The 25,108-nt window shown below is 40.0% G+C and overlaps 1 protein-coding gene across 3 annotated transcripts in view; it reads left to right on the top strand.

Moving 5' to 3' along the window:
- LOC146448393 (proprotein convertase subtilisin/kexin type 6-like) overlaps window positions 1-24,441 on the top strand; it is a 28,864-nt gene extending 4,423 nt beyond the window's left edge. The window contains exons 2-14 of one of the 3 annotated variants that reach the window (XM_085102619.1): window positions 897-1,001; window positions 2,956-3,045; window positions 6,720-6,857; window positions 7,086-7,150; window positions 8,889-8,977; window positions 10,278-10,456; window positions 11,107-11,322; window positions 11,440-11,540; window positions 11,943-12,182; window positions 12,790-13,082; window positions 22,092-22,217; window positions 23,243-23,295; window positions 23,670-23,810. In XM_085102619.1, the coding sequence (XP_084958745.1) occupies window positions 897-1,001; window positions 2,956-3,045; window positions 6,720-6,857; window positions 7,086-7,150; window positions 8,889-8,977; window positions 10,278-10,456; window positions 11,107-11,322; window positions 11,440-11,540; window positions 11,943-12,182; window positions 12,790-13,082; window positions 22,092-22,217; window positions 23,243-23,268 (1,668 nt within the window). In that variant the 3' untranslated portion in view covers window positions 23,269-23,295; window positions 23,670-23,810. Of the gene's footprint in view, window positions 1-896; window positions 1,002-2,955; window positions 3,046-6,719; window positions 6,858-7,085; window positions 7,151-8,888; window positions 8,978-10,277; window positions 10,457-11,106; window positions 11,323-11,439; window positions 11,541-11,942; window positions 12,183-12,789; window positions 13,083-22,091; window positions 22,218-23,160; window positions 23,296-23,669 lie in introns of all 3 variants that reach the window. The other 2 variants (XM_085102617.1, XM_085102618.1) reach the window with 2 other exon arrangements.
- Window positions 24,442-25,108: the final 667 nt, after the last annotated feature.

Genomic DNA, 25,108 nt, shown 5'->3' on the forward strand with positions numbered 1-25,108 from the left:
AAACGTGCTTACATGTTCGCTTGAGTTCTGTTACGGCAGTAATCAAATAAAAAGAACTTGTCACAAACAATTTTAACCTTCACTTATTTCTCCACTCATATATACACTAGTTGGTTGTTTTCCCTGCTGCCGGCACACCCATCCCCCTCACCCCACACCCGCGACATAGCGGATGAATTAACAAATAAAGAGTAGTAATTTCAATGAATTCCCCCACCCTGTAGGGCTAACTGGTGAATCAAGACTCCACTTCCCAGGGGTGTCCTTCTTTTGTGACATTCTCAGCTGGTAGACTGGAGACAGTAAAGTTAACATTGATTTATTCTCGAGGTTATAGGAAACATTAAATCGTTTGCAGAAAGGGCAAAGCCATTCCTTTGCTCTCTAACAAACAAGATCATTAGTTCAAAGTCAGCATAAAAATAACTTTACATTAATAACAAGACGGTAAGCATGACTACTGTACAAATAATTTTAAATGCTGCAATTAAATAATTAGTAGTTATTAGGTCAGCACATGTAGGTCGATGCAAATGCTTTTATATCATTAATTAAAAGTAAACGACCAAAAGAGTGCTTTAAAAGCACCTAGTTGCTAAATTGATTACTGAACACAGAATGCATAATTAATGTATTAACAGCATAAATAACATTTTATTAGCTGTACCACTATAATGTTGGATGATTGAAGTCTCCAACAGTTTTTCTGGCTTATGGAAAACAGTCAGCCAACGCTAAATTTAACCCTAACCTGAAACTGTTGGTCATTTGTCAGTTGACTGTGGGGTGTTTGTCCACCTTCAGTGTTGGTGACAGCTAATTTTATCGACAGTCTACCAAGAAACTCTCAACTGATATGTTACCATTGAAAAACTAAATTTAAAATGAATTCTCAGCTCTTCCAGGACTATCATGTCTTTAAAAGACCTGAAATGAAGAAAAGTTCAGAAAAGACTCAAGTATCGTCTGAAATTGACAGAAGGCTGAATTTGGAGCCAAAGGTGAGACTAGTTACATCACATATATATAATTCTTGTAAGTGAAAGTCAGTAAATTGTTAACTAAAATGCAATTACTGATTCTAAACAGGGCTTCTTTAAACTTACAGTAGCTAACTTGCCACAGACTGGTAAAAATTCAGTTTTAGCTATTCTCACAGGTTTTTGTGCTTGCACTAGCCATATTTGATGGACAAAAGATAAATTGAAGGGCTTTGGGCAAGAACGTCCTCCTGGATTTTTGGTCATTTTTTTGGTTTGCTCAAAAGCAACTAAAATTTGGCATGTAAACTTTATTTTTAGTCAAGAAACATTGCTCTGTATTTTATTTCGCTGGTTACCGCTTCGTTTTTAAGAAATAACATGCGCAAAAACCCAAGTTAAACTCTTTTCTCGAGACAATAAAACCAGCAAACCGAAGCATTAGCCACTGGTTATTTGTTCTGATAGAGTGGTTTGCTGATTAGATCACGTTTTCTGCATTTATTAGAGTTAAGGAATATTTACGCGGTTTATAGTATTTTTTTGCTGAAAAGAGCTGATCATTTCAATGGGGTGCCGTAAGAAATGAGTTCTTAGAACTTATGGCTGGTCTTTCGTAATGCAAAGCCATCAAAATTACGAAACAACAGAACGAAATCAGGCGAGCACAAGGCGGTGGACGGTAATATCATAATCTAATCACAAATAAAGCAAATCAAGAGAGGCTCTCGTTTTCAACTTTCGTTGCTCGTTTCCAGGCTACCACAATGGAAAAATTACATCTATTCTAGCCATGAAGGAGTCCGAATGGGAGGAAATCGTCGATGCCAATAGCAAGGGTAGACATCCAAACCTCACATATGAGTTTGCTTTTATTCTTATAATGCTTTGAACAGGAGACATTCAACGGATTTGTATGAGCAGATCTCCTGTTAATTTTTTAAGGAAAAAATAATTATAGTATTTGGCAGGAAGTCTGCTAATGTGCGTTCGATACCAGTGCTTGTTTTGTCTGATTTTCGATGATTTAGTACGATAACATGGCTCTTCTTTATCGAAGGTGGATAGTTTGAAATCATAACCTCGCAGCAACGGCTTGTTGAACGCGAAATCCAAACATCTATAAATCCCGGGGAACTGAAATTCACAGAAACAGCTTGCCAAACACGAAAAGACAAACGTGACTCTTTGAAACTCACAACAGAACAAGGTGACTCTTTGCACGAGCGAATAGGAAGCCGTTAGAAGTCCATATGTAGTTTCTCGGCTGAGACCGGGGTTAGAACCGAGCGATGTCCCTGAAAAAGTTTAGCGGGGATGACATTTTGGTGTCCTTACAGGAATTTCTGGAATGTCAAATCGTCCTGGCCATTAGGAATTGCGTTCTCCTACGTCGAAAGCAATTATATATTACTTACATTTATTAATATGTCTTTTAGAACCCACTTTGAATATTGGGTAAACATGACACTAGATAAATTTTACTTGTAATATAACTACATCCCCTTTGATGAAGGTAAAAACCACTGACGTAAGTTAAATTATGGACTTTCTACATGTAGGTGCCAAATGCTTCTAGGTATCAATAATTAAGAAACTGCACGGTATGATTGATGATGGATTGATTGATTGATTGATTGATTGATTGATTGATTGATTGATTGACTGGTTGATTGACCGATCGATCCGGGTGGTTGGTTGGTTGATTGGGTGACTGACGGACAGACCGTCAGACAGACGACTAGACAGATAAACGGTTGATTTATTGATTGAAAAGCACCAAAGACAGGGTCTTGCCCAAGGATACAAGATAGTGAATCTAAAACAAGCACTAAACTTGGACCACTCAGCCATAAGAAGTCCATTGCGCTCTAACTTAATTTCTAGGCCACCATATGCCACCCAAACCGTCCTCGTATTCTTGAGTCTTATGTGAATTTATTCTTAAATTTTTATTTTTTATGTTTGCTTTCAGATTAAATGGTTCATGCATCAGAAGGAGAGAAAGTATAAACTCCTGTCCACCCATTTTGAAGACCCTATGCTTAAAGACCAGTGGTACATTGTAAGTCATTCTCCGTAACATCCTTTTCTAAATATCTTTACCCCTTTTTCCGTGTTATGTCAATGTTAATCGCTGTCTGCATATATGTTATCCAATAAGAGGATTTTTTAAAGACATGTCATTTTAATTAGGAAAGACTGACTCATCATCATTAATTAAGCAGCCTAAATTGTAACACTCGGATATCGCTTATTGTCTAACAAATTAAACAAATTGCCAAAATATACCTCTAATAAATTGAGTTTGAGTTCCATGCTATAAGATATCTTGGACTGAGAATTTTTATGTTCGACTTCTGACCAAAATGAGAATACAAGTGCATGAACTAATTAGCCATGAATGGAAGACAGAAAAACCAAAGTATATGGTACATAAATCGTAGAACAGAACAGAACGCAATAGACCTCTGAAGAGGGCAAAGGTAACACAACTCGCTTGGAGATACATGGAACTTGTATCTCAAGTTTCTAGCTGCAATTATAACCCCAGTGATCTCTCTCAAATTGATACAACGATGGTCTGAATTCTGTGAAGTTTTTGAGCAGAACAAGGCAGTCGTGTGATAATCTGGAACAATCATTGACATTCGAATGAACAAGTACATTAGCCATTGTTCTATAAATTAAGCTACTGTGTGTTTGGAATTCAAATTCTTACCCACAGTTATATTTAAACGTACAAATAAATGGAAATGCAAATGTGAACAAGAAGCTGTTACCAGCTTAAACTCGGGCCATATTTGACCGCGTGGTGCGTAAGCCTACGATCTTTTAGCAGTGATAACCTCAAGCATCGCTAACTCCCCAAAATCGATAGATACAGAGATATAGTGAGGCAATAAGTAACCACCAGATAGTATTGCATTATTTGCACATTTGTTAAGTAGAATACCTTGTGCTTCATACGGATGATTAAATTCCCGGGCTTTAATCCTTACCTTTTCACCTTTGATTTGGAGACAGAAACCATTTGTACATTGAATATTTTTCATTAGTGTATACCACACAAGTGAATAGTACTTTTCGCGCGCGCTGATTGGCTAGCTCGGAGGCGACTGGTCAAGTACTATTCAACTCCGAGCAGCCGAAGAGAAACAAGATGACTTCCCATTTCGCCACGGTTACTTCAAGTTAAGTCAAGTTAAGAGGAAACTATTTCGATAAACGAGGCGGCTGTTAAAAAAAATACATAAATGGCAGCAAAGTTTGGTTTGACGGCATTAAATGGTAAGTTATTTAATCTTTCCAACCTCATATTCTAAGGCGAACAATAAAAATACAATCCCTTGTTTACGAAAACTGCCGAGCACTAAAATTACAATGAAAACAATGAAACGTCTTCTATTTTTCAGCATGGTTTCAAAAACAAGGCGAATTTCCAGAAAAATCGAAGAAATGACACTGTAGGAAGTAAAGAATAATATTGTCTCCAAAAGTTTTATTTGTTTGCGAGAAAGCAAGACGGGACTTTCTACAATAAGAAATCGCCTACCGCGTGGCGCGCAACGTTTCAAAATTCCATACCATTTGTGGGTACATTGTCAGAAATAAAATAATTGTTTGGTCCACTAGTTATTCAGCTTGTGTGGTATATACTAAAACAATTATTCCCCTCAGTGTCGGTGAAAGCGATGGATATCTATATCGGTTCCTGTCTCTAGATCAAAGGTGATAATGTAAGGATTATAAAACTATCTCCGTGTGAAGCATGAGGTATTCTTCTTCAGTAACAAATGTATTCCCTATATTTATAAATACAAGAAAGCCATAAAGGCTTAATAAGCGGCCTATTTTGCTCCATAGTACGCATCGCAGATTTTCTAAACATTTTTCCCGGCGCGATTAAGGAAATTGAATAGTTTTAGTCCGAAAGATAACGTGATTAATTGTTCTACAGCACTTCTATTACGTTACTCGACGTCATTCCGTTATCATAACATTAACGTGATGAACGAGCCACACAGATACAGACTTGGTTCACGTTTTCTATGAATCATTCCTTTATAGTGTCAAACCATCCAGTGTCCATGGCGCAATGATATTTGCAGCCAAACGACTTTGCACGTCAAAAACAACATACACATACACCCTCAGACGTTTCTCCATCGTATCTTCTACTTCTATTTGGCCAGAAATCCCTGCTAACTAATGAACCACAATTTCGTCCTATTCGATCTTTTCAACACCGTCGGCTTAATCTCACCAAAACCAAAACGTACGAGGTCTAAACATCGATTTCATGTTCGATAGAATAGAGAAATTTTATCTCGGTCGTGGCCGGGACTCGAATAATTAAGCTTATTATCGATGACCTTTCGGGTTCGCAATCTGTCCCACAAAGCGTAATTTCTTCTCCGTGAACTCTACAATTTCCACCGTTTAAACTGTCGAATACTTCTTAGCCGAGATATTCGATCTACCGCTTCAGAAATTTGAAAACGACGTGGCTGCAATTTTAAAAGATATTTTTGCGCATAGGACAAAAACTTTCCTTTCTAGGCCCCACTAACACGCATAAATATACCGGTGCACATAAAAGATTACTTTCATGTCTTGCCTTCGAAAAGTGTCAGCCTGGACTTAAATGCATGTTAAGTGCCTTTCGGAATTGTATTTTCTTCCATGATATCTTTCCTTTCCTCGGAAGCATCAAGAAACCGCGAAACGGCCATCTTACAAATTAATACTCTCACAATAATCAACTCGCGCGAGGTGATTATAGCAGGATATGACGCAATCCTCGACCAATGAGATCGATAGAATTGGGGGCTTCACACTAGAGCTTGTAAGTATAATCTAAGTGCACTTGAAACCTACTTTGAGTGTGAAGGGGTAAAACCTACCAACTTGAACTTTACTTAGTGACCATGGAAACGTTCGTAGTTCAAAGAAGCCGAAGTACGCCGCCAAGTATGGCCAACACCACACTTGAGAACGTACTTGACCAATAGGAAAAGGGAAACCAACTGAAAACCACGTGCTGCGGTGCCAGGACAGATAAACATTTTGCCGTGAACTAAAATCAATCCAAAAAAAATCAAAATGGATGGCTGGAGATACGCCTCGCAGTTTGAGGACTCCGCGCACCAAATCACACAAAGCGTTGGACGAGTCACGCGAAAATGCATTTTCCAAAGCGGATCCATGTCGCAGTTAGCTAAAAGCAGTCTAAACTAATTTTGTGGACGAAGCCATGCCGAAAACCACGTTGCTGAACCATTCTCGACAAATACAAAACATGTCGCTTGTTCTTTTGTGTTGTCGCCAAGTACTCGTAAACAATGAAGTACCTATGCATTTCCTGTAATGTTAAAACTCTCTGAGTTAAAATTAAAGACAAAATAAAGAGTAAACAACATAAAACGTTTTTCCGTTGCAAAGGCTCCATGATTTTCCGGCGAGCAATCGCATTTCTGATTTTACCGCGAAAGATGATTGACAGCTTGTGCTTCAAGTGTATACTTTGTCACCAGGTATGAAGCCAAGTTTTCTAAAGTGAGACATGAGATTTTCAAGTGCACTTGAATCAAGTGCTTGCTTGAAACTAACTTAGCTTGTAGTGTAAAGCCAACAAATATCTATAATCACCTGAGTAATTATACTAAACTATTATTAACATTAGTTTCACTATTACTTCATAAGGCATTTCTGAGTTTTAGTTTTGTTATTCCTTAGGAAAGACCTGTTGGATCTAGCAAACCAACATATAATGTAGCTTCTGTGTGGGAAGCTGGCTACACAGGGAAAGGAATTCTGGTGGCAGTAGTTGATGATGGAGTTGATGGCAGCCATCCTGAACTACGTGCAAACTATGTAATTGTCATCTTACATGTATATCTCTTTTACAGTACTAGTGTTAAAATTTCTAAGTGATTCAGTAATGCTTGAGGTGAACTGCGGGCTTGGTATTCACCTCCTAACATAAAAGAAAGCTGGTCAAAGACAAGCCCATTTCTTTTTGGAATGATAATTTTGTAGTATTGTTGACAAAAGCTAAGTATTTAGTCACATTTTTTTAATTTACTTGTACTTCTTTTTCAGAATTTTAGGGCTAGCTATGATTATGTGGATGGAACGAACGTTTCTTTTGGGAAACCAGTGCCAGGGTGAGTGGCCACGTAGTCTAAAGGCCCGTTTGAACGGTTTCAATATTGTTCCAACAACAAAAGTTGGAAGGATGTTGGGTAAATGTTGGATGAAAGAAGTGTTCAAACGATTTCAATGTCATTCAACATTTTCAAGAACAATAGAAATGTTGAAGCGATGTTGAATGAAAGTTTAAGCCAATTTAAATTTGATTCAACACACTTTCAACAAGCTTGTTGATGATTATGAATGATGGTGATCATGGTGATGATTGGTGTTGTTGTTGTTGTCATCATCATCATCATCATCATCATCATCATCATCATCATCATCATTGCTAGGACCAATTTTAGGAATGAGGCAGTAAATTTAGACATTACTGGACAGGCTCGGAGATTGGTTAAATGAGCATTAATTTAATTTTTAATTAACTTAGTGTGCACTTTGTTGTATTACGATCGTATACACTCGATTGAAATAACGGTGTTCCGTGCAAAGTGGAACAATGCGACCTGATGGAATTATGGGTTGATCTAATAAAAATGGCATATTTCGTGTTTTTAGCCCACCGCAAGAAGTATGTAAAGTTTAAGCCTTAAAATCCGTACGCGTTTCTTTGTTCTATCAGGGCAGCATATGTCAAACGTTTCCCAAACAGCTCTTTGCTCTTATATTTCATGGTTTACACCTTTTATCGGACAACCATTCTTCAATCGAGTGTATACTCAACAGAATATTCAGTTTCTGATTTGCTAGTACGAGTTTTAGACAAGAGGGCATTGAATATAAAAACAAAATGGCTGACTGTCAGTTTGCTTTCTCGGGCCAAAACAAAATATGTTGATCAACTCAAGCCAAGTCATCTATATTGTAGCAACGTGGTCCTTTCAGCACTTTGCTGGTGTCGACAGGGGCCCTGCAAATAAAAAAAGAGAAGAATTTCTGACAATAATGAGCGAATGAAAATAAACTGAAGTTAACTTCAACCCTAAGCTGGGGGGTCGACAAAGTCCCCAAGTCAGTATGAGATCTCTCAAGGCTGACTGTGAGAAACTTTTTATTGTCTAAATTACATGACCTGGAGAAAGGAAATATGTAATATATATTTAAATAAATCTTTATAATTTGTTTGTGTATAAACAAGTATTTAACATTCAAGTTTTTAACATTCCATGTCATGAATTGCAAATACGTCATTCCACATGGCCTCTATGTTAACGTGAATGGAAAGTTAAAGAGAAGGAAATGAACGGAAAATTGTATTCATTGCCATCTAATGGCTTAATCTTGGGGTACTGACAGTATTTCCCTAAAAAGAACAAAGAAAACCAACCAACTTATTAGCTATCAAGTTTAAGCTTAAATTTAAAAACTTTTCAAGTTTGGTTTGCCTGTGTAAGGATTGTAATTGATTGGTGAGAAAAGAATTGAAAGGGATTTGGGAGGGCTTGGCGTGAGAGTCACAGCAAATATATTTATATATATATTTTTTGCATTTTGTTGGCCCAGTTGTGATGCTTCGACAGTTCTCAAATTTCACAACCGTATGTGAGAACTTTCAAAACTTGTGCTCATAATATATAATCGCATTCCTACGATTTTCTATACACATGGTCTGTTTTTTTAATAGGTTTAGAGAGTTCTGAATTCTAGAAACGTTATTAGCATACTGTTCTGTTGAAACTTATTTGAATTGATACCTTTTTAAAGGTTTTAATAAGCATGGATGTTTCCTCAGTATTTTTTGTCTCTTTCCAGCCACGGCAATAGTTGTGCTGGTGTCATAGCTGGTGTTGCCAATAATAGTAGGTGCGGTGTGGGATTGGCATACAATGCGAAAATTGCAGGTAATTGTTTACTTGTTTTTATATCAATTTACAAACTTTGTATTATCAGGTAAAGGCCCACTTTCACCCATGAGGCATTGCGCACCGAGCTGAATTTCGGACAGTAGAAAATTCAGAAAATAACCAGCGAGCACTAAATAGCGAAAAAATCCACATTCATCGAGCTCATTTCCTGGAATATCACTATTTTTCGTGTCATTAGCTTTGCATGATATCATTTCGCTTTATTTATGTGGATATTTTCAAGAACAGTCTTCTTGTGGAAAGGAAAATCGGAAAATCGTCTGTCGCCTCAGTCAAAGTAACATCTCGTCGTTGACTCTTCGCATAGCTTTTATTGTGAAACAAAGAAGCGGGAGGATTTGTTTTCTCCATGCATGCATCTGTTGAAGGGATGTTTCTGATTTTTACGGATGTCTAACCTTAACACGTAAGTTTTTTTTAGCTTTATTTGATTTTATTCTCCCGATTCACGTAAACAACGTTGCGAAGAGACGTAATAAACTGTATAGTTTTCTAGGCGGCGTTCCTTCGTTTTTTACTATTAGCACAGGCAAATAAATTAAAATCTTCATTTGCTTAGTAAGCTGCAGATTCATTCGTAGCATCATTGCTATATCATCAAAGGTAGAAATAATTTCATGGTAATAATGTAGACTGGATCGGCGCAGCGCGCTATAATTTGAAAGCGATATTAACTAAGCTAACATTGAGTCCAGCACTGTAATTTCTTTCCATGTCAACTTCAATAATAATCGAAACGACCCTTTAAGATTACTGTTTATCTTATACAACATTAGAATAAAAATCTTCTGCCGACTGTAACTGTTCGACTTTTCCGCCGCGTCGCTCAAAGGAACGAATGCAGAAAAACGAACCAAACCCTTGACTTTCGTTCGCCCAGAATTTTACACAAAGGAGTACAAAGAACTCGAACGCTTTGGAGAGTAAATTTTTCTTATAGGTGCAAAGATTAAAATAAATCGGAGCGACTGAAACGAAATCATTCCGTCCGATTTGCCTGGTCCGATTTATTTTGAATACGCCAGGACTTTCATCCCAGTTGCAATACTCTTAGTCACTTTATTCCGCGGAAACCACAGTAAAGAGCTAGCTATGTAGGTTACCTGTGACCTAAGTGTGATACTTTGTCTCTACCTTTTCTTCTCGTCTAAATCTGTAGTTAAGGTTGCAACCTTGATGTTGAAAGCAGTTAATCCTAATAACTGTTTCCAGACCCCTGTTTAGTTTGGACAAATTTGCTTGTCATCTGGCTATTTTATATCTCCTCTTGCCCCAGGTATTCGCATTTTTGATGATGAGGGCATGTCTACTGATGTAACGGAGTCGAAGGCCTTAATCCATGAAATAGAAAGTGTTGACATCTATTCCAACAGCTGGGGGCCTGGGGACATGGGCTTGGAAATTGAGGGTCCTGGACGACTGACGAGTGAAGCTATAAGACATGGCATAGAAAAGGTTTGGTATGAAGTAGTGTTTACTGTATATGGGTGTACCTGTATTCAGTGTGTGAATTCTTAACTCAAAACGAGTCCAAATGTATTTGGAGGCTTTAAGACTAAATTGTTAAGTTCGAGTTCATACTAATCAGGAGGTTTACATTTATATCAGGTATACGTTGGATGTAAATATTTGATTGGAGTAGATCTGCAAAATATTTTTGGTCTTTACTTGTGGTACAGATATATGAAGGACTTAACATGCAATTGATAAAACGTGATGCTTGTCTTTAACAAGGTCTAACGTACGGTTCATAGTACGTGGCAAAGGCGTTTGTCTCTTGGGTTTTTTGAATTATTGTAGTGGCCAGTTAAATTCGTAGCGTTTTATTCCTTTTTCTTATTAACTTGAGGATATATTACCAAAAGGAAGATTCTTACCTGCCCGCCTAAACCACGTACCCTTTGTCCGTTATACGTTTCCCGCTTATTTTCTTGAGTAACGTGCTGATCCCTGAATAAACGCTGGGTTCAAGTAAAGCATGACGTGAAGAGGTCGAGTTCTAAAGAATTCACTCGACAAAATATGGACTGTAACTCTTGGAAAAGCCAAGAAATTTTTCCCTTTCGAGAGGCTATCTTGTTTTGCCTGTTGTTTTTATTTTACAGGGTCGCGGTGGCCTGGGTGCTATCTACACCTTTGCAGCTGGAAATGGTGGCTTCACAGGAGACAGTTGTTCGTATAACGGTTATGTTAGCAGTATTTACACTATTGCTATTAATGGTGTGAACTCTGATGGCTCCAAACCGAGCTACGCAGAGGAATGCCCTGGCATCTTGGCCACGGCGTACAGTAGGGATTCATTAAATCGGATTGGAAAAGTCGTAAGTATAAACAAAAGTGAAAACGCTTGTGCGCTTGCAGTTAATATTTAATTTTGTTGGCTTTTGTTTGTTTTTTGGGGGTGTCGTTTTTGGTAACGATTGTTCCTTGATATACAGGTAACTGCTGATAATAAGGCAGGATGTATCGATGATTTTGGAGCAACGTCAGCAGCTACTGCCATGGCATCAGGTCTAATTGCTTTGACCTTGCAAGCTAAGTACGGCTGCCTGTTTTGTTTACTTACTTGAATAGGCGAGGACGGCTGGCCGAACAGACCAATTACGCGTAATTTACTCCTCGCCCGTGAGAGTGTATTTATGACCCGCTGTTTGCTTCACAACAGAGAGTTTAGAATTCATTTTGCACCTTTCCATTTTTGCCAAGGCTAGAGACGGGGAATTGTTATCTTCTCACTATCTAAAAAAAATTTAGTTTAAGTCTGAAGGAGGCCAAGGACCTTAGTTTAGTCGTCCGTCTCTATTACCTAAATAGACAAGTAATTATTGTTGGTTTTTACAGAAGCGCAGGAGAATTACTATGTAACTTAGAGGCGGTCTAAACTGGAAAACTTTATCAGTTACCACATCACGTGCTCAGCAACGTACCTCTTCTTTTTCAGCCCCTACTTAACATGGCGTGACGTACAACATATCATAGTTTACAGCGCAAGACGAGCTCCAGGAATCGCAGGAATCCCACTTAAACGAGGACACTGGATGCAAAACGAAGCTGGTTTATACGTCAGCAAGTATTATGGCTTTGGGCTCATGGATGCTGGCAAGATGGTGCGTCTGGCACAGAACTGGACAAGAGTGCCTCCTCAGTTGAGATGCGAGATTAAAGGCGACGATATCAACAAGTAACTGCGTCACTGTGTTGTGTTGTTGTTAGTGCACTATTTGATCCAAGGATTATTTAAGCTTTTGAGAAAATCTAATAATTAAGCCGAGACGCCCCTTTTCTATTAATGCCCATTATTTTTTTTTTAATTTTGCTTTTCTAATTTTCGTGTCGGTTACATACCTCACACCTGAGTGTCTCGCTCTTTCTTTAATACCTATTCGCAATGATGCATAGAAAATAAACCGAAGGTTTGATGGTCTTCTAAACAACTTGTGCTGCCAACGAGAATGCACGTTCGTTAATGGTAAGACCCTATGTCATGCTTATGGTGGCAACTTGATAGTACTGTATGGAAATTTGACTATGCCCGTCCCATTGACTTCCCTTGCGTTTTTCACCTCTTATAACTAAATGACGAAGCCATACTACAAGCCGACGTATTTTTACCATTAGAAGGAATATAAATAGAATTTGTTCCGTGGGTGCTGTGTTTTTCTCCAATGTTCATGGCCTTGTTTATCATAATCCCTTTGGTTTTCTTTCTCTGTATATTTTTTTCTCGCCTCTTGTGAAGGATAGACAGGTTGTCGTCAGGATTACAAATGACTGCTTTTCAATTTCAGGCCAATCCCAGGTACAGCCTCAATAACATTTAGGAATTGCCTGATAAATCACCTTGAACACGTTCAAATTAAAGTGAATCTCGATTTCTCTCGCCGTGGAGACTTGTCGCTACAGTTGACGGCGCCTAGTGGCACAACTTCTCCAATGACCCGAAAGCGTAATTTTGACAATCTCCTGAGAATAAAAAATCTGACAGACTGGGTCATGACAACTTTGTTTCATTGGGGAGAAAGTCCCATAGGACAATGGGAGCTTAGTATTGCTGATCTGGATACAAGATACCCAAGTACAGGTAAAGGCCGACATATCATTATCACCATAGTTTTTCCTCTGGCTCTCTTCGGGGAAGTAAAAGATATTCCTCTGGGCTGAGTTGCTCGAAGTATGGTTAGCACTAACCATTTGTTAAGAGTCTTTAAAACCTATAGGTTGTTATGGTATTTAACCCGGGTTAGCGCTAATCATGCTTCGAGAAACTGGGCCCTGAATTGTATTTCACTCGTCCGGTAAATCATCAATATACACCCTGGCCCTGGGGCCAGATTCACGAAGCCCTATTGCATGCCTAACAATTGACTATTGTCAAGAAATAATTTTTTAGACATGTCTTAAGGAGGTTCGCGGCAGTTTTTCTGGACATAGGGAGGAGGTTTTGAAATTACAATCTCGCATACAAGATAAACTTCGATCTCCTTCATACTGCATCATCATTTCAACATATGATCAAAGTTAATTTTCTCATCGGTTTCCAAGCAACAGTTATTACCATAGCAACGGAAGCGCATAGCCTCTCATTTTAAACATTGTCGATTGTCTCGAGATCTAGCTGTGAAGATTTATGATTACGTGAAGTCGTGCAAAAGATAAAATTTACATAAATGTATGCTCCTGCTTCTCAAGTCTTCCATTGTAAATTTTACCTTTTGCACGACTTCACGTTATGATAAATATCCAAAGCACGTGAATAGCAGTGAAATATACTGAGACAAACAAAATTAAATTCTTGTTCGGAGAAAGCGAATAACGACTCAAAACTTAACCAAGATTCAGCCTTCTTATCTAACACCAATTTCGGTTCCTGAGCCTAAAACTTGCTTGGATATGGAAAAGAATTCTTACTTTAACCGCTTGTAACTTAACAGAAAAATACGTGGAGGCATTTTAAAGATATCTCGATTTATGGAAAATAGGACCTTTTTTTTCATGTGCGCTTTATTTTAACTGTTTTTAAATATAAATATCTTAAAATCGGAGACACCCATGAAGCTCAATATAAATTTAGAATGTTTTGCTAAGAGGAAAGACCCTTTTACAGAAAAGACAAAGTGTCTGTTCCCGCGGCTCCCAAATCCAAATCTCTTACCTCGGGTAACATTTTGATGACTTTTTAATGACTACAAGCATTTTTACACCAGCTGTAAAAAACTTACAATCCGTAATACATTTCTCCAAAAACCATGCCATGTGCTCTCATCCGGGTACAAAAAACAAAAAAACAACGTCATATCCGATTACACGAAATGTCATTAAGATGTTAACAATCAAAATAAAGTCTGACGATTTTATGGCGGTAACATCCTCCTCCCGTGTTCGGCTGAGTTTAATGGGCGAACACTCTTCTAGGAGGGCTAGTTTCACAACAGGACGCTTCATCAAACCAAACTTGGTCTTCCCCTCAGCTGATCTCACGACATTGTCATGGCCAGGGAAAACTCTCACAATTCTGCCAAGAGGCCAGGAGCCTCTCGGGGTTCCATAGTCTACCACAAGCACCAAATCACCAATCTTAGCATTCGCCATAGGTTGAAACCACTTCTTGCGAACAGCTAAACCAGGCAGATACTCTCGCAACCAACGATTCCAGACGTGGGCGGTGATAACTTGTGCCTGACGCCAACGCTTCTGAGACGATATCTCTTTTTCAGCAAAAATACCAGGTGGCAGATTAGGAGATGCTCTACCAATAATAAAATGATTTGGAGTCAGCGCTTCAAGATCCTCCACATCAGAGCTGACTTCAGTCAAAGGACGACTGTTGACTAGCCACTCAACTTCAGTAATGGCGGTCACTAATACTTCATCCGTGAGGACTTGATTCCGCAGGACAGCATCAAGGGCTTTCTTACAAGACCTCACCAAACGCTCCCATATTCCCCCCATATGGGGTGCGGCGAGTGGATTAAATACCCACTGAATTCCTTCTTGGCTCAGCGTATTTGCAATTCGATCTTGATTCCACTCACAAAGGCATTCTTTTAACTCGCGGTTGGCTCCCACGAAGTTTTTTCCATTGTCAGAGTAGATGACAGTTGGTTTACCTCGTCTTGCTATAAACCGTCGAAGACACATGATGAAAGAGTCAGTAGACAAAGAGTGCGCAACTTTCAAATGCACACCTCTTGTCACAAGACAAGTAAAGAGGCAACCATATCTCTTTTCTTCCCTCCTGAGATGCTTCACTTTTAGTGGACCAAAGAAATCTACTCCAACTTTCGAGAATGCCGGTGCAACTTGTAGACGATCAGAGGGAAGGCCAGCCATCAATGGTGCTTCTGGTTTTGCCCTTCGCCTTCTGCAATAAGAGCACTGATACAGAATCTTTTGTACTGTTGCACGGCAGCGCAGAATCCAGTACTGTTGTCTTAATTCGTTTCGGACATGTCCAACGCCTTCATGTTTAAGCTTCTCATGGCAGTTTATGATGATAAGACGGTCAGCTCATGCTCAGGTGACAACACCAAAGGGTGGCGGCCAGAATATGGTATATTGGCTCTCTCAATCCGACCACCAACACGAACCATTCCTTCTTCGTCCAAGAAGGGTGAAAGAGAAACCAATTTGCTCTCGCTTGAAATGGGTAGAATTTTCTTAAGAGTGGCAACTTCTTGGGGAAAGGACTCTGCTTGAGCCTTGCGGATCCAGAATTTCCGAGCTTGCTCCAACTCTTCAACTGACAACAGACCAATTCGACGTTCAGCCACTGCGCGTCTGCAGTTGTAAATAAACCGAAAACTGAAGGCAGTTACTCTGAGGAGTCGCGTCAAGGATGAGTACTTATCCAAAGAAATGAATTTACGCCTTGAATCTTGCACTGCACCAGTCCAATTTACTGCCATTTCTTGGGTTTGCAGGTCATTCATAGGTTGGTTGGAGGCTTCAAGTTTTGAATTCCCCTTTGGCCACTTCTCTTCAGGGAGATGTAGGAAGGCAGGACCATTTAGCCACCTGCTCTCTGACCCGATCGATCCCAGTCCCCTGCTTCCATCATCTGCAGGGTTTAATGGACCAGGACAGTGGTTCCATTGACTGGGTTCCGTCATGTCCAGAATCTCACCAATTCGATTAGCGATAAATGCGGGGTGGCGCTTTGACTCTCCACGAATCCACTGAAATACAATGCTACTGTCAGTCCAAAGGTATTTAGAATCAATGTTGTAATCATGCTCCTTGATTACTACAGCAGATAACCTCGCACTCAATACTGCGGCCTGCAGTTCAAGCTTAGGAATGCTCAACGGCTTCTTGGGTGCTACTCGCGTCTTAGCTGTAACAAAGGCACACCTCACAGCTCCACTGGCATAGCTGAATCTAAAGTAAGCTACGGAGCAGAATGCCAGTTCACTGGCATCTCCAAATACATGCAGCTCAATAACAGATGGATTGTCCACAACATGACGATAAAAACGGGGAACAAAGAATTCTGAAAGCCCCTCCAGTTCCTCCTGCCATTTGGACCACTCTATGAGGAATTCTGGTGGTGGTGCATCATCCCAGCCAATACCAAACTGCCACACTTGTTGAAGAAGGATTTTTGCTCGCACCAGGAATGGAGCCAGGAACCCAATTGGATCGAACAATGATGCTATCAGACTCAGAATTTTGCGTCGCGTGTCTGCCAAGTCCCTTTTAACCACCTTGTAGACAAAACAGTCAATTAGTGTCCCAAATGACACCAAGGGCACGTTCCACGGGCATGACAATTTCTTCTTCAACCACCTTTACAGAGGGAGCTCTCTCTGATACTGGTATACGCTCGATCACTTCCTTCTCATTTGAGATCCATTTGGTCAAGTTAAATTCTGCAAGCTTCAGCATTGCAACCAGTTGCTGTTGCAGCTCCAGAGCTTTGCTGCTCGATTCCACGGACTTGAAGAAGTCATCCATGTAGAAGTTTCGCTTTACTGCAAGGGCAGCAGTTGGAAACTGCAGTTTATTTTCTTCTGCACTTCTAAGAAGGGCATAGTTAGAACAAGTTGGTGCACACTTGGCTCCAAAGATGTGACGCTGGTATTGATAGACTTCTGCTTCAGATCCAGGTGATTGACGCCACAGAAAACGAAGGGCAACTTGATCCTCTGGCGGGACAGCAACTTGATTAAACATCGCTTGGATGTCTCCAGAAATTGCAATCCGATCCTCTCGAAATCGCATGAAAATTCCCACAAAATTGTTCATTAAGTCTGGACCACTCAGAAGATGACTGTTTAGTGATGAGCCTTGAAACTTAGCAGCAGCATCACATACTCGTCTAACCTTTCCAGGTTTGCTGGGATTTAGAACAGGGTGATGAGGCAGGTACCATTTGTGCTTCACGGGTGCATTTGCTTCTTCCTTAGTCAGCTTCTTGATGTACCCTTTCTCTAAGTCTGAGCTGATGGTTTTCTCATAGGCAGCTGCTAACTCAGGATCTCGTTGGAGTCTCCTTTCCAGAACATTAAGACGATGGACTGCCACAATGCGGCTGTCAGGGAGTCTGATGTTCTGATCTTTCCAAATCAACGGAACCTCATATCGACCATCCACCTTTCGGGTTTTCTCATTCAGAAACTTCATGACATTTGCATCCTCAACTGAATGTTGGGTATCATAGTCATAGCGGCAACCAAAGTTCTCAATCCGCCACCAAGATTTCACTGTTTCATGGAGCTCTTCATCCGCAGTCACCACATGAACTTTACAAACTGACTCACTGTCTTGAATATAACCAGGTAGGCGGCCAGTAATAGCCCACCCAAGTTCAGTACGAATTCCAATTGGTGACCCTTTCGGTCCACTTCGGGTTTCCAGTGGCACAATAAGCTCTGGGACATCACTGCCTAGAAGTAGAGTGACCTGTGTTCCAGCAACTTCAGTCAACTCTAAGTCCAACAGGTGTGGCCATTTCTCCTGTATTTCCTTGAGTTCCACCTTTCTTTCAGGTACATTCAGGCGATCAACTACCAGGACTCCATCCACATCAAATCGATTACCAAGGTCGTTCAATGGACTGACTTGTAAACTTACACGCCTTGTCAACAGTTCTGATGTTTTCTGAATTCCATTTAACAACACGCTTTCTAACGGACCATCCAAACCAAGGTTACGGGCAACATCTGCTAACAGCAAACTGCATGTGCTTCCAGTGTCTAACATTGCATACGTGTTGAAGTATCCCTTTGGACCATAAAGTGTTACAGGTACCACTTGTAACAAAACTGAGTCTCTGTTTCTATGAGATGCGCGAGAATGTTCATTGGATGAGGTTGCTGCTACGGAATCACTGCTTTCCAAGGGGGTGACGCTCCTTATAGAGTGCAATAATGCATTGTGAGGTCGCGTACATCCATTGACACCACACTGCTTCCTATTAGGACAGTTGTTGAGCCAATGCCCAGATTGAAGGCAACGAAAACACAACTTATGTTTCTGAACTTCACTGAGACGTTCCTCAACACTCATAGCTTTGAATTTGGAACAATCAGACAAGTTATGTTGCTGTCCGTCTCCCAAAAGGCACAATTTTGTAGGCTTCTGATGAGATGAATAATTACCAGAGAAAGTGCTCTGCCTTTCAGTTCCTCCACTGGGAATACCTAACCGAAATTTGTTCTTAAAGGGCTGAAATGGGAACTTAAGGCTTGATATCCTTGTATAGCAATCATCATAGATCTCTGCCTGCCCTTTCAACCAGTTGCACAAGTCAACCAGGGTCGGTAGCTGCTGGTTTGCAGCCTTGATGTAGTCTTTCCATTTGACTCTGAATTCTGGGGACAGCTTATCCACCGCAAGAGAAAGGTTAGCTTCAGCTGCTAGATCATTCTCGTATCCAAACCTCTTGAAAGTCCACACAGTGGTTGACACCACATCTGATAGATTCCTCACTTCATGGGGTTTGTCATTCTGTAGTCGTGCAGTTTTTCTCAATCTGTCCTGCGTGACTTTTACAACAAGAGAAGGTTTTCCAAACCTGCTTTCCAATTCCTTCAGTGCCTCGTAGTAAGAATCTCCACTGTAACCATACCCTTCAATTGCAGACTTAGCTTTACCGACCACAGAGTTCTGAAGATGTTGCATCTTTCCATTAAGGGAGAGATTAGCATCATGAACAATTGATTTAAACATTGATGACCAGTCAGACCAATGCAAGGGATCTCCATCAAACTTGCTAAGCTGTAGCTTGGGAAGACAATCACGGGTAGAATAGCCATAAATCACTTGTTTTTGGTCAGCTATAACTGGTGTAATGTCAGGCTGAGAACATGAATTAGGCAAATCTCCAATCCATGACTGTAGCACTTTTACAGGCCTTGACTTACTCAAAGGACCAACAAATGGGATACTAAACTTTGGTTGTTGAAACGATGGGGATGATGTAACAGTACACGAGGTGTTATTAGTTGACAACACAGTTTCACAACTTGTTTGTGCTTGTTTCACAAGACCAGGGGGTGGTTGAGAGACCACACACTGTTCAGCAGTAGAAGAAGGAATTATTTCCAAAGAATCATCCTCAAAATCAAGCAATCGATTAGATAAAGACTCGTGATCATACCTAACAGTGTTTGCTGCCTTTTCAAGGATTTCAGCTTTGGCTGCAAGGCGTGCAGCCTCGTCTTCGGCTTCTTGAGTTTTTCTCCTTTCTTCGGCTTCAAATCTAACTCTCTCAGCTTCGTATTGGACCAGTTCAAGTTTCCTTTTTAGCTCCAATTGTTGCTCAAACTCTTGCTTTCGTCGCTGTTCCTCCATAGCAAGTTGTTTTGCTTTGATTTCCGCCGAAGTCACCTTTGCTCGGATTTCATGAGCACTTCTACTCGAAATTTTACTCGCCTTTAGCGAGCTCAATCCACTAACGCTTTCGTCTGCTCTTTGCTCAAGATGGGCTTCAGCCTCTAATTTCACTTCCTGAACTCTCTCCAGTTCCACTTCGTACCAAGTGAGGGCTTTTTCGTGCTCGTTTTCCGGAATAACAGCCACCAGTCGATCATTTAGAACACGTGCTTCGTTTATACATTCTTCCAGAATATGAACATATCCGCGGATAATGGCCTTTCTTCCAAATTGCTCGATAGAACTGTTCAATTTCTTTATGGTATTCGTAATTCGTCGCTTTACAGACGCTCGCTTGTTTCTCAGGATAACAATTTGTGTATTCATAGCTCCACGCACTTCCAAATGCAGACCGCCATCGGTCGGATCGGTCGATTCCATAACAAATTCTTCGATTCACTCGTCGTATCCGGTTCGTTTAGGACCAGAAAAATGTTCCCGCGGCTCCCAAATTCAAATCTCTTACCTCGGGTAACATTTTGATGACTTTTTAATGACTACAAGCATTTTTACACTAGCTGTAAAAAACTTACAATCTGTAATACATTTCTCCAAAAACCATGCCATGTGCTCTCATCCGGGTACAAAAAAAACAAAAAAACAACGTCATATCCGATTACACGAAATGTCATTAAGATGTAAACAATCAAAATAAAGTCTGACGATTTTATGGCGGTAACAGTGTCAAGTTTTATTTTGCAAGAGATATCGGCGAAAAATTATTATGGGGGAATAAACAAAACTCACCCCGTAAAAATTGATTCATTATTTACTTGAAAACGCTCTTACAGATTTTTTTTAATTTCGCCTACAAGTTGTCTAGATTGAGTAGTTTAAATCCTTAAAGTTTCGTCATAAAGTGTCTGACTAGATTTCGAGATAATCGACAATGTTTAAAATGAGAGGCTATGCTCTTCCGTTGCTATGGTAATAGCTGTTTCTTGGAAACCGATGAGAAAATTAACTTTGATCATATGTTGAAATGATACGTAGTATAAAGGAGATCGAAGTTTATCTTGTATGCGAGATTGTAATTTCAAAACTCCCACCCTCAGAAAAACTGCCGCAAGCCTCCTTAATTTGGGAGGTCTTCACGAATTTGGTCTCGGGAGCCCAGATTGATTGGTGCGAGTTCGAGTTTCAGTAATGGAGTCACTGTAATTGTGTTGATGGGCAAGCCACTACACTCTCAGTTTCCTTTCTTCGCACAAGAGTACAAATGGATGTTTTTCAGTTTATAAACAGGCTAGCCCGGAAGGGTGAAAGGTGGATACCTTTCGATAGACAAGTGAAATTTCCCTGCATTTTGAACTTGCAACGTTGTCGTGTCGTTTTTGCTCGCCATTATATAAACCATGAAGCAAATTAAGTGCAGTAACTCTATGTGCTTCGGCTATTTGAATTGCTTTTGTGTGAAGTAGGACAAGTGAAATTTCCCTGCATTTTGAACTTGCAACGTTGTCGTGTCGTTTTTGCTCGCCATTATATAAACCATGAAGCAAATTAAGTGCAGTAACTCTATGTGCTTCGGCTATTTGAATTGCTTTTGTGTGAAGTAGGACTTGAACTATGCACTCATGCAGTCAAAAATGTTGAAAGGGTCACCTTTCTTTCTCCCTCTCCCCTTTTTAAGAAGCGGAGTGAAAGGAAAGTTGAGAACGTTAGTGGGGTGAGGGAGAGTACGTCCTTTACAGCCGGGTTATAGTGTGATTTATATGGTGTCTTGGTGAAGTGTTACCACAAACTGCGACTGAGCGTGTTGGTGTAACTGCATTGTAATCATTGAAGTTTGAATGGGATTCGAACCCGTGACCTTTGCGATATCGGTGCTGCGGTTTCAATCCATCTGCGAACTGGTCACTTTGTAACAGATTATTACAAACCCGGAAAATGAGCAACACTTGTATTGCAGGCGACACTGTTTCGAGTCAAGTTCAAGCCTGAAATGTTTTCAGGCCTTCTTTTCGCCACTGCTTTAGTTTTGCATAAACATTACTGTGATTGTCTATTACCTTTGAAGTCTCCCATTCGACATTCACAAAATCAATACGATTCTTCATGCATTCCACTCTCATTTATGTTGATGATCAACCAAGTATTTCACTTGTCCGCCGATGCAGCACTGTTGGTTTTATGTACTATAGCCTGGTGGCATGTTTTTCATCTTTTTGTTTCTCCTTGTGTTTACATGGCAAGGTGTCTTTTTGTGTTCTAGGTACGCTTTACGGCTGGTCCTTGATTTTGTATGGAACGGCAAATATCTCTTATGTTTCTCCAACCCCGTCAATCCAGCCAACAGAAACGTCCACTCCAAGTAAGAAGCCTACAACGACGAAACCAGGTAGGCTACCTTTCTTTCTCTTTTACTTGAAGCATTTTATGAAACGAACGAGGTAAGAGTTGATTTTTGATTGTAAACTACCCTAACTAAATACAGTCGAACCTCCCTTTGCGACTACCTCTCGTAGGCGACCACCTCTCGTTAGCGACCACTTTTCCAAAATACCCAAATTTTTTAAGTCAAATCACTACAGATGGAACCTCTCCTCGTCAGCGACCACCTCTCGTAAGCGACCACTTTTAGAGATGATTGTTGAAAATTTTCAATTGTTTTTAACCGCCCGTAGGCGACCGCTTGACAAACAATCTGCTGTTTCTCTCACGGGCCGAAATTGAAAATGTGTCGCTGTATCATATTGGCTCACAGAATTACAGCGGACGCCGTACCAAAATCTCCAGCCGGAGCTACCGGAAGTGTCTCCCGAAATAGTTTTGAACCAATTAATAACATACACATGCACTATAGTGTACACTGAAATAAACTTTAATCAGGTTGAATCCCTTGTAGGAAAGAAAGTGTCTCAGTTATCTTGTAAATAGCATGTACATGCATGACAAGTTATGACCCTCTCTCAACCTTGTATTACTTAACAGAAACATAGTGGCGATACGGAACGTCAATTGGATTATGTAACAAGCAAACAAAGGCGAAAGTTGTAGTTGTTAGCTTGAAATGCAACTTTGCAAAATGCCGTTTACTGTTTGCTTCTAAATCAGGCAGTCTAAAGAAAAGTTATTACTTTGGGTTTCGATAAGCACTGGCAAAAGGGCTAGGCCTCCGCAATTACCATATGTAAATTACCCGAAATTTAGACCCCTTGTGGTCTGACCTCTGGTGAACGACCACCTCGAGGAGGGGAGAGCACACGTCCTTAACATTATGGGTGGTCACTTACGGAAGGTTCGACTGTATACACCTTTTGTCGTTCGCCTTTGTGTTCCAGGTACAGTTTACAGCAGTTCGTTGATTTCTTATGGAACGTCTAATACTTCCTTTGTTTTTACAACCCCCAAACGCCCGCCAAGTCAGCCAAAGAGGACGCTCACTATAACTAAGAAGACTTCATCGACGAGACTCGGTAGACTAATTTGTTTCTTACGAATGCTAGCTTTTTACAGCTAAGTTAATAAGGTAAATCAGTCACTATAAAGAGATACAAAAGTATTAGCCCTTTATCAGGGGCATAACAAGAAATTGTGCTTGTGTGTCATGTTTATATGTTGGCCAGTGGAGGTACGCGTTTTCAGTTTCACTTGAAACATTTTAATAAGCATTATTAATGCAGATTTTGCACAGGAGTGTAAACAGACATGTTTGTTTTGCGCTCAATTCCACCTTTTCTGATTAGCTCCATCCGCGCTAAGTTATTTACATAAGCACAAAAGAAACAAATTGTTTTATATTGTTTATTTCAGGTTTTAACTCTATTACATTTCATTTTTGTGTTTGTAGGTTCTTCAACCTCCTTGAAGAATTCCTTGCTCATAACTGGCGTAACGCTGTCTGTTGTTGTGGTGGGGTCAATCTGTGTGTGGTGCTGGTGTCGTTGTCATAGGAAACGTCTGAAAGAAGTAAAAACAGCAGGCGAAAGAAGAGAGCAGGAGCAGAAAGAAAAAGAGCAAGGGGAAAACGACGAAAAACGCAACTACACGATGCTTGTACCTGTTAGTGTGGATAACAGCGGATACAGCGGAATACTGTAGAGGTTGAGTTATGGCTTAGTTCTGAAACAGGACATGCAAAACTTATGAACTAACGATGCGGCACCTACTATAGACACGCCAAAAAAATTATGTATGAGACCGGCTTTTTTGTTTGTTTACTTTTTTGCAAATGATGAGGTCCTTATTTCTCGATTCTAGCTTTAGTGGATTTGTTGTAGAAAAGGTTAAGAGAATCTGAGAAATTATCCCTTTATTGATGCTTTTTAGATTTGGTAACTTTCATTTTGAGGAACGCTTATAACTTAAGAAATGTATTTTTGGATACTAAACTAAGTACAATATTTTCGGTACTGATTTTACAAGGAGAACTTTATTAAGTATTGACTAACGTATACAATTTATGAAGTAATAAATAATTTCGTAGATACATTTTATCTATTTAACATTTTTATGAGCCATTTCTTGGTCAGTGTTAAAGTTATTTGACAGAAAGATGCCTGTCCCAAAACCGTGAATTCTGTAATTTATTAGTCAAGATTGAATAAAATTCATTGTATTTATACTGTTCTGATCAGTAGAACTTGATATTGTGCCTCCACTTTGTGGAGGACGAAGTGGCTTAATGGTCATTGAATTTCGAAAGTATGGACAGAATATAGAAATTTCACCCGAGAAACGGAGTTTAGAAGAATAGTTTAAGGTTTAAGATCTGTTTTAAAAGCCGTTATGGCGTGTACCGAAAAGAACAATTCTAACAGAACCGTAAAACTGACCATCAAATTAACTTTTTGCATTGAAATTACACGAACACTTGCCTTTGTGGAGAACTGTCAAGACCTTCATTCCACTTCTGAATTTTCTCTTACTTTACGGCAGTAAAGAACGATCCATCCATCCCACAGCTTTGAGTTTCTCATTTCGCGCACTCGCGGCCTGGCTGCAGCACGCTTTATTAGCCAATCAGGTTCAGGGTTTTAAGGCAGGAGCCCATAGCTTCGAATTAAAGTTGTTGCCTGGGAAATTTTTCTCAAACTTTCTGTGATTGTTTACTAGCATGCATTATTTCAAAATATACAATAAAAAGTATTTATAGGTCACCGTGTCCAAAAAACATCCGCGATTCACCCAAATTATCCCATAATTGCTTGCAATATTCGCTTTCAAATATAAGAGTATTTGATCAGTTCTTGCCATGTCGGGTGGCTCACCCTGTCAGCACTTCGAAAA

The sequence above is a fragment of the Pavona decussata genome, unplaced genomic scaffold (assembly GCF_977016875.1).
Source record: "Pavona decussata unplaced genomic scaffold, jaPavDecu1.1 SCAFFOLD_944, whole genome shotgun sequence".
NCBI lineage: Eukaryota > Metazoa > Cnidaria > Anthozoa > Scleractinia > Agariciidae > Pavona > Pavona decussata.